The 10,339-nt window shown below is 37.1% G+C and overlaps 3 protein-coding genes across 3 annotated transcripts; 1 reads left to right on the top strand and 2 right to left on the bottom strand.

The window, feature by feature from the left end:
- Window positions 1–3,069: 3,069 nt before the first annotated feature.
- Window positions 3,070–5,906, bottom strand: LOC109241764. Its single transcript, XM_019408543.1, has 5 exons — window positions 4,532–5,906; window positions 4,324–4,442; window positions 3,767–4,218; window positions 3,494–3,575; window positions 3,070–3,168 (listed from the first exon to the last, which is right to left on the bottom strand). Exons 1-5 carry the CDS (start codon window positions 5,904–5,906, stop codon window positions 3,070–3,072), a joined length of 2,127 nt encoding a protein of 708 aa, XP_019264088.1.
- Window positions 3,523–6,018, bottom strand: LOC109241766. Its single transcript, XM_019408544.1, has 3 exons — window positions 4,532–6,018; window positions 4,324–4,442; window positions 3,523–4,218 (listed from the first exon to the last, which is right to left on the bottom strand). Exons 1-3 carry the CDS (start codon window positions 5,964–5,966, stop codon window positions 3,763–3,765), a joined length of 2,010 nt encoding a protein of 669 aa, XP_019264089.1. The 5' UTR covers window positions 5,967–6,018; the 3' UTR covers window positions 3,523–3,762.
- A 664-nt stretch (window positions 6,019–6,682) lies between these two features.
- Window positions 6,683–9,778, top strand: LOC109241763. The gene is made up of 3 exons (XM_019408542.1): window positions 6,683–6,773; window positions 9,106–9,224; window positions 9,323–9,778. Exons 1-3 carry the CDS (start codon window positions 6,683–6,685, stop codon window positions 9,776–9,778), a joined length of 666 nt encoding a protein of 221 aa, XP_019264087.1.
- The last annotated feature ends 561 nt before the right edge of the window (window positions 9,779–10,339 follow it).

Raw genomic sequence — 10,339 nt, 5'->3', positions numbered from 1 at the left:
AAATATTCTTCATCACCAATAATGTATGATGTTTCAATATTATCATTAGGCATTTGCTGCTCAGCATCTTTACACAATTTTACCATATCACATGATGTATCCATCATTAGTAATTTCTCAATGCCGCCTGAAAAGCAACAGTTTTGCCCATAATCATGCTCTAGCTTCATGAAACAATATAAGCATGTTCATCAAGTGATTCGTGAGGGTCAAATTATTACTCAATCCAGGATGAGCCAATGTTGGTTTGAGCATCATCTTTGGTTGAAGGGCTAATTTCATCTAAAAATTATTAATCTGAAGTGATGGGAAATTAGTGATAGATTAATGAGATCCTTCTTGTCTAATGGAGACATCTTATGTAGTAATGTTATTTTTCTTTTTTGAAAAAATGCAATATAATTTTGTATGAAGTTAAAGACAAAGAGAGGATGCCCAAAAAGGTTACGAGGCTAAGTGAGGCTAATGGCTTCCAAGAAAAGATCTATTCAAGCATCAATAGGGTATGGATTTGCTTCTACAAAAAAATGAACAATTAGTTGCGAGCACATTGACTAATCCATCGGGTACCTGCTACCTCCACTAGTACCTGAGTAACTCTGCCTACGAAAACTTAGACAGATAGGATGAAATCACCTAATGCTTCGGCTAGGATTTGAACCTTCATCTACCAAGACCTTTCACACTTCATTGACCACTAGGCCACACCCTTGATGCAAAATTTGTTAGATTCTTTCTAATGACTTTTCAAGCCCTTGATATGCATATCTACTCCTTTCTCTCTCTTTCTTTCTAGTTTTTAATAACAAAGTGTTGGACCAACTTGCGTGCACCTCGTCTATTTCATTTGATACGTGTATCCTCTTACTAATACAAGTACCGGATAATTTTATCCACCACCGACGTAGAAGATAAGAAAAATTACCTAATCTTTTGCCTCGGCTGGGATTCGAACCCATGTCTCAAGAAAACCAGGCCTAAAAGTTCTGTGCAATCCAAATGAATAGAAAACTAGGTCACAAAGCTCAAGCAGATTGCAACAACGGGTGATTTATGTCTTCCACTATAAAGTTGCACATGAAAATGAAACACAAGTTACCATGACTGATCTCTCTTTACCGAAGACTCCCATTGTTTGAGTTACGACAACATACTTGTGAAATTCTTGCAACATTAATTTATAGCATCAGCGTAAGTGTCCACAAGAATTTCAGAGTGTATTTGCACCGGTTAGCTCGAGGAAAACAAGATAAACAAATTAGAAATCAACACAGAGCACTAGAAGCTTATCGATTCTCTGGATGCAGACCAAAGCAAAAAAAGAAGTCATCTTTTTTGGGGCCATAGCAGTCTAGAAAGTTTTCTAGCAATCATCATCAGCTTCAGCTGATTTATTTTTGTTCACAAAGCACGTTTATACTCCGCAATTGCCCAGGTGAAGTGCAACTCCAGTACTTTTTGTGAGAGACCTCTGTTAATCATTTTCCCAAGAAACTTTTTCAGTCCCTCAACCATAAACCTCTACTCAACATATGAAAATACTAAACAAAACAACAGAACTTTTCTTAAGTAACTTTTCCGCGAATCGCAAGTCTCCTTTGCTTGGTTTTTTCCCTCCTGAGACCAACATCAATGAATCAACTACGACTCAATTCCACAATAAAGTTAGAGATAGCGATATGAATCCTTTGTAAATATTCTACTCTGTTCGGGCCCAAATCATTCCATGCTTATAAATAATATACTTTCTCAGGAACATAGGACATTATCAAAAACTAGAGGTCCTCTAAATCTCAAATTTATTCCTATATTTTCACATTTAAAGGTCTCACCACAGTTCAATAAATGTTACCTTTCACTGTGTCAGGTATCGTCCTATCGTATAGCAATCCCATAGTACTCCTCCATTTCAGCTTTCCTATTTTCATGCTCTTTACTACATCATCTATCATTCTCTAGTAAATTAAGCCTAGATAGTTGAACCATTAAATTACGGCACCAAAATTCCATCTAATTATGCTTCACTTTCATTCTTCTTAAAGAAAAACAATTTATTAGATAGGGCAACCCTATAAAATCAAGTATACAACACCGAGAAGTTAAAAGTCCAAAGAAGTAACTTCTTCAAGCTAGTATAATTTTCATAACTTCCATCACGTAAGACATGTTTAACTACTCCTACACTACAAGAACAACAATAACAACAATAACATATCCAGTATGATTCCACAAGTGGGGTCTGGGGAGAGTAGAGTATACGCAGACGTTACTCTTACCTTGTGTAAGCTAGAGAGGTTATATGTAATAGACCTTCGGCTCAAGAAAAGCACTTTCAAAACAAATTAAAGAAAAACATTAGCAATAAAATTGGAGAACAAGGAGAAGATCAGTAGTAGGATAACCAAAGCAATAAAAAAACAGTAGTAATAGTAGGATTGTAGTAAGACAACCAAAATAAAGGAAACAACAGTGGTAATAAAATTGGGGAATAAGTTAGCAATCGAATAACACTAATAATACTGATAAGGAGCAGAGGGAGCATATTAGGTGCTCCAAACTACAACCATGCTCTCGGGGGAATAAGTTAGCAATCGAATAACACTAATAATACTGATAAGGAGCAGAGGGGGCATATTAGGTGCTCCAAACTACAACCATGCTCTCCAACCGAGAAGGGAGAAATCGCTCGATTACCCACTAACCTTCTACCCCAATCCTTGACCTCCATGCTCCCCTATTTTGGGTCATGTCCTCGTTGAGCTGAAGATGTGTCGCGCCATGTATAATCACCTCTCCCCGATTCTTCTTCAGTCTAACTATACCTCTCCTTAGAACTATTACCGCCAACCTCTCGCACCTCCTCACAAGGACATCTGTGCTACTCCTCTTCATATGCTCAAACCATCTCAGCCTCACTTCCGTCTAACTGACTAAAATTGCATTATTTCCTTCACAATTTTGTTACCAAAACGAAAGCTTGATCTTTTCATAAAATATGTTAAATATTAAAATTTTGAATTGAGAAGTCAAAACTAAGTAATGTTAGGAAACAATACTTAAACATGTGCCTCAAGAAACTTTTTTCTCACCACGTCCGCGCAATAACCGTCTGATAGCTTCCAGAGAACCCCCCATACACAATGTCGTTGGAAATGTTCTCTTACAATCCTGCAAACACAAAAAGATGTAAAGTTACACTATCAAAGCACAATTAATGCTTTTAGGCAGTTGATTAATGTATATCAACAAGAAACTCTTAGAATCTTTATTTTTCTTTTCTGTGGGAACAGATCCATGGCATCTCACTATTAGGGGTCATTCATCTGGGAGCATAAGGAAAAACAATCCTAGCATAAATTTCGTGTCCAACACTTTGTTTGCCATATTTACCTACGCATACTAATGAAATCTCTGCATACCTAATACATCATTTAGTTTTCAGCATAACACCACTAATGCAGCTTTTGATTTTTGGCATTGAATTCTGCATTACCAGTGTTTTTGAGAGCGCAAAGCGCAAAAAAGCGACAAGGGCTCGCCTCGCTTCAAAAGCGAAGCGCAAAGCGAAGCGCACGCTTTATTAAAGTGAAGCGCAATTCTTAAAAAACATAATGTAAAATTATAAATAATCAAAAACATCAATTTAAATACTTAAAATTAGGTACTAGGTACCACCAAATCATCCACAAACCATCCACAAACCATAGGACAAGCAAAATCAAAGCTACTAAATTACTAGAAGTCAATCAACATCTTATTCTTCTACTCTTCTTCTTCTTCTTCAAGATTGTCAAAATCTTGAATTCCTCTAGTATCTTCATATTGCTCGTCATCTTCTTCTTCCCCCTCCTCTTCATGATCACTTTCCTCTTCATCAATTAGGGATAGGGATCGACTTGTAGTAGCCACACTTTTTCCCTTCCTAATAGAGCTTGAACTTGGAGTATATCTCCTTAAACCATAAGGATTCTCCCCAACTCCACTACCAACCGCAACATCACCCCAAGTGAAATCGGAGTCGCCTTCAAATACTTCTTCATCTTCACAATTTTCGGGGACTCCGGTTAGCCACTCATTAGCCTCATCAATATTGTCCAAAAGAATTGGATCAATTATATTGCGGTGGTTGTACCGACGCCTCAATGCTCTATTGTATTTTATAAACACTAGATTATGGAGGCGCTTCAAGGTTAGTCGATTCCTTTTCTTTGTATGAATCTGCAAAAAAGATGTGTCAACTAATTAGTATTTAGTAGGAGTTTGGACAATTGAGATATAATCTACTTTATCTCAAAACACGAAATAATTCTTTTTATTTCTCACGTGTTCAAAAACACTCCAGTTCCTTTCACATCCGGATGAGCTACAAGTTAAGCTTAGAACTTTGATGGCGAAAGTCTGTAACTCCGGAGTCTCTACACCATATTGGTCCCACCATTCAACTATAGAAGTCAAAAAAAATATTCAAGAGTTAATAAGTATAAAAAATACATTGAAGTTAGAGCTATAAAATATAGAAACACTTGGTCACCTGGCGACTTCGTCGTTCTTTGTTTAATAGCAAGTCGAAGCTTAAAAAGTCCTTCAGCTGCCTTGTAAGTAGCAAGCTGATCTACTATCTTTTCTTGCAAGTCTTCATCTGGGTTCAACTTGATAACAACCTGATGGAATCCTGTCCACACTTCTTTAGCCAATGAATTCTTCTCATGCTGCTCATAAAAGAGTGATGGGTTCAGAATAAGTCCAACTGCATGCAAAGGTCTATGAAGTTGCTCATCCCATCTTGCATCAATGATCTGAAAGACCTTTGCATATTTTTGCTCATCACTGAATGATGCTTGAATAGTCTCCTTGGCCCTATCCATAGCTTCATAGAGGTAGCCCATTGATGGTTTTGCCTCCCCATCTACCAAACGGAGTACTTTAACCAAAGGGCCACCAATTTTAAGAGCATGAAGGACATTATTCCAAAAAGAATAAGAAAGAATAATGCGTGCAACCTCTTTCCCCGCACTTTCCTTTGCAAATTTACTCCTGCTCCATTCCTCTGAAGTGACCATCTTTCTCAAATTGTCTTTTTGACAGTGGAGACTACGCAAAGTCAAGAAAGCAGTGGCGAACCTTGTCTTGCCCGGTTTCACCAAATTTTTTTGCATGGTGAATCTTCTCATCATATTCAATAACAAGGGCCGCTGACAAATATAAGAATGTAATCTAACGCCCTGGCCAAAAACTGTAGAGAAGGGTCTTTCCTTGAAAATATCCCCGAACATCAAGTTGATACAATGAGCCGCACATGGAGTCCAATAGACATTCTTGTACGCTCCTTCAATCATGCCACCCGCTTTCACATTTTCACTTGCATTATCAGTGACCACTTGAACAACTTTGCTTGGACCAATCTTTTCGATAGTGTTCTGAAACAAGGTGAACATTTTGATGTGGTCGGTGGATGAGTCACTAGCATCAATGGACTCAAGAAACAAACTTCCCCGGGGAGAATTCACCAACACATTAATAATCATTTTCCCCGTTCTCGCCGTCCACTTGTCCATCATAATGGAGCAGCCGTACTTGTTCCACACAACTTTATGCTCCTCAACAATTTTATTAGTCTCCTCCACTTCCTTATTTAGATAAGGACCTCTTATTTCATGGTAAGTGGGAGGCTTCATTCCAGGTCCGTATTGACCAACGACCTCAATAAAGTCTCCAAAAGTGTCATAGTTGACACAATTGAAGGGGAGCCCAGCATCATAGACCCATCGTGCAAAAGCTCTAACTGCACGATCCCTCAAAATGTCTTTAGCAATTTTTTGTACATCTTTTCCACCGCCCTTTGCTCCCGGCTTCTTTGAGAAGTAGCAAGATAGGACCTTTAGTCGATGATCCATGGCTTGACCCATCTCTTCCCCGTTTTGTTGGAAGTGACAATTCTTCAATATAATCATCATCATCATCATCATCAAGATTGGTCACCATTGGTTGATGAACCATTTGATTTTTTTGCTCCTTCTTCTTCTCAAAAAAGTTCTTTATTTCTTCCCCCACCTCCGGTGGACATTTCGGACAACTTGTGACGTTTCTATCGCCACCAATTAGATGGTATTTAAAGCGATAAATGCCACCCGTTGTAATCTTGTTGCAAAACTTGCATACAACATTTGTATTCTTCTCATTAACTCTCTCACCATAGCTCCAAGCCGGGTCTTTCTCTTTCGAACTTTGAGACATTTTAATATTCCTATTAAGATATAAGAAAAAACATAATCAATAAACTGAAAATACATATAATATATATAATAATTAATTATATAAACTGAAATATACATTTAAAAAATTACATAAACTAAAACTAATACATATATATAATTAATTTTATATGCTGAAATATAATAATAATTTAATTTTATATGCTGAAATATAATAATAATTTAATTGTATATGCTGAAATATAATAATAAATGAAATACATATAATAATTAAATATATATGCTGAAAAAATACACAAATGAAAAGGAAAAAGAAAGAAAAAATTGTTCCTTAGTCCTTACTCTATTATGGACCGGAGAAACAGAGAAAGAAAGAAAGAAAGAAGAAGAAGAATGAAAAAAAAAACGAGAAGAACTGAAGAACAGAAGAAGAAAGGAGAAAGGAGAAGAAGAAATTACCTGGGTCAGCAATGGCGAGTGTCGCGAGCAAGAAAGGAGAACTCGAGCGAGAGAGAAAGTGTCAGCAATGGCGTCTCTGCTTTTGGATTTCAGCTTCAGCAGGTAAAAAACCCTAGGTTTTGTGAGTCAACTCTGTTTTGTCGAAGGGGAAGGGGTTTTTGGTCGATTTAGGGTCTGTTTTGTCTAATAAAATAACAGACCCAAAGTTTTTTTTTTTAAGAAAAAGACCCCCTGCGCTTTTCTGGAAAGAAGCGATCGCTTCATCGCTTTATCCGCTTCGTCGCTTCATCGCTTTCTCCTGTGAAGCGCTCGCTTTCTCAGATCGAGTCGCCTCAGTGTGCTGGAAGCGACAATAGGTCGCGTCGCGTCGCTTCGCGCTTAAAGCGACGAAGCGCGCGCCTTTCTAAACACTGTGCATTACTAATATTGGCATAACTTATTGGTGAATCTATGTATTATATACGAAATAAAATGTGAAATAATACATGTATTGGCAATAAACCAATAAGAGTATCTAGAGGAAAAAAATACCCTTAAAGTAGGTAATCACTGCATAACAATTTGATGTATTATTTTTTTATTGTAACAATTTGATGTATTATTATACACTTAATCACTCATAACAATTCCTACCTTATTATTCACAGCATCAATCCCTATAATATTATCAGCATAACAATAAATGCATTATAATCCGCAAATAACTAGTCCATGAATCAAATGACACTCAGAGCACCTTTGACTTGTCCAGGATCCTAGAGGATGTGCAAGCCAACTAGCCCAAGCTAAGCCATATGAGTCCCCCGTAGGCAGATGAGTTGGACTCTAGACGACTCATTAGGAAGTATTTCACCTACCTCTTCATCTTCTCAAAACCAAAAACTGATTGTAGTTGTGTCTTCAACAATAATTATAGTGACATGACGTACATTAAAGCATAGGCTGTCGAAATTTACTTAAGTAATTAGGTATCACTCACCAAATTAAAAAAAAAAAGCAATCAGGCATCATTCGGATATAACACCTCAACCATAATATGATAGGCTCATCTAATCTTTATCTAAAGAACGGCACGACTGAAGTCACCCATAAATTATAGATCTTAAACTATGCTCATAATGTCCTCCCACTCATCTCTCTTTTGGTATGAGATTACTATCGTCCCTAATGGTTGTCACTATCAATTTTTTTGTCAGTGTCAACTAAGGTTGTCAAATTTGGCCCAAGCCCAAATGACCTGCCCAACACGTTCAAGGTTGGGCTGGTTATTTATCCGGCCATTTATTGAACTCAACCCATCTTGACCCAACTCATCTCAATCCGTTTAAAGTTGGACTGATTTTTAACCCAAATTGATCCATGAGTAACTTTGCCAAAATATCTTAGACATAATTCTTTTTGTTTGATATGTTATATATGACCATAACAAAAGAAAAAAATCTTATTTAATAATTATACAATTCATAAGAAAACAACACATATTAAGTCAGTGTTCAGAAAAGCGCGCGCTTCGTCGCTTTAAGCGCGAAGCGACGCGACGCGACACAGTGTCGCTTCTAGCTCCTTGAGGCGACTCGATCTTCGGAAGCGCACGCTTCACTGGAAAAAGCGATGAAGCGAGGAAGTGAAGAAAGCGATGAAGCGATCGCTTTTGTGCAAAAAGCACGAGGGGGCCTTTTTTTAAAAAAAAAAACTTTGGGTCTGTTATTCTATTAGACAAAACAGACCCTAAATCGACAAAAAACCCCAATCCCCTTCGACAAACAACTTCTTCGACAAAAACAGAGGTCTCAAAACAAAACCTAGGGTTCCATCTTCTTCAGTCGCTCGACCAGTTGACCTCGAAGGCTCGAACACTTCACCCTTCTCGCTCGCGGCTCGACCCAGGTAATTTCTTCTCCTTTCTTCTTCAGTTCTTCTCGTTTTTTTCTTTTTTCTTTCTTCTTCTTCTTTCTTTCTCCAGTCCAGAATAGAGTAAGTATCCTTTTTTTTTCTTTCTTTTTCCTTCTCATTTTAGTGTATATTTCAGCATATAAAATTAATCATTATATGTATTTCATTTTATTATTATATTTCAGCATATAAATTAATTATATATGTGTTATTATTATATTTCAGCATATAAAATTAATTATATATATGTTATATTTTCAGTTTATTTGATTAATTTTATACTCCCTCTGTTCCAATTTATGTGAACCTGTTTGACTGGCACGGAGTTTAAGAAAAAATAAATTGTGGTCCTAAACAAGTCAAGATAGTAGATCAGCTTGCTACTTACAAGGCAGCTGAAGGACTTTTTAAGCTCTGACTTGCAATTAAACAAAAAAAGACGAAGTCGCCAGGTGACCAAGTGTTTCTATATTTTATAGCTCTAACTTCAATTTATTTTTTATACTTATTAACTCTTGAACATTTTTTTTGACTTCTATAGTTGAGTGGTGGGACCAATATGGTGTAGAGACTCCGGAGTTACAGACTTTCGCCATTAAAGTTCTAAGTTTAACTTGTAGCTCATCCAGATGTGAAAGGAACTGGAGTGTTTTTGAACATGTGAGAAATAAAAATAATTATTTCGTGTTTTGAGATAAAGTAAATTATATCTCAATTGTCCAAACTCCTACTAATTAGTTGACACATCTTGTTTGCAGATTCATACAAAGAAGAAGAATCGACTAACCTTGAAGCGCCTCCATAATCTAGTGTTCATAAAATACAATAGAGCATTGAGGTGTCGCTACAACCACCGCAATATAATTGATCCAGTTCTTTTGGACAATATTGATGAGGCTAATGAGTGGCTAACCGGAGTCCTCGAAAATTGTGAAGATGAAGAAGTATTTGAAGGCGACTCCGATTTCACTTGGGGTGATGTTGCGGTTGGTTGTGGAGTTGGGGAGAATCCTTATGGTTTAGGGAGATATACTCCAAGTTCAAGCTCTATTAGGAAGGGAAAAAGTGTGGCTACTACAAGTCGATCCCTATCCCTAATTGATGAAGATGAAAGTGATCACGCAGAGAAGGGGGAAGAAGAAGATGACGAGCAATATGAAGATAATAGAGGAATTCAAGATTTTGACAATCTTGAAGAAGAAGAAAAAGAGTAGAAGAATAAGATGTTGATTCTAGTAATTTAGTAGCTTTGATTTTGCTTGTCCTATGGTTTGTGGATGATTTGGTGGTACCTAGTACCTACTTTTAAGTTTTTAAATTGAAGTTTTTGATTATTTATAATTTTAAATTATGTTTTTTAAGAATTGCACTTCACTTTAATAAAGCGTGCGCTTCGCTTCTGAAACGAGGCGAGCCCTTGTCGCTTTTTTGCGCTTCGCGCTCTCAAAAACACTGTATTAAGTAAAGCTTGATAAGAGTTGGGCGGGTTGGGCTATGACCCAAATTTTAGCTCATCTTGAACCATCCTATCTTAGCTCAAGTAACTTTTGGGCACCCACCAATTATTGACTCAACCCGTTTTGACCCGCCCATAATCGGCCCAACCCGCCCATTTGACACCCCTAGACTATCAACCTTTCAACATGGATGGAAGGAGAAATTATATCCAAAGTAGGAATGAATCAGGACAGAAAATGCAAACATTAACATTTTGCAGTATGGTTGAAACATAAATACACTCATAAACCAAATACTTCACAGAAAAGTAAACATAG

Source organism: Nicotiana attenuata, unplaced genomic scaffold, assembly GCF_001879085.1.
Source record: "Nicotiana attenuata strain UT unplaced genomic scaffold, NIATTr2, whole genome shotgun sequence".
In the NCBI taxonomy this organism is placed as follows: domain Eukaryota; kingdom Viridiplantae; phylum Streptophyta; class Magnoliopsida; order Solanales; family Solanaceae; genus Nicotiana; species Nicotiana attenuata.
Note: the sequence above shows the minus strand (reverse complement) of the source record. Positions and strands in the feature narration are given on the sequence as shown.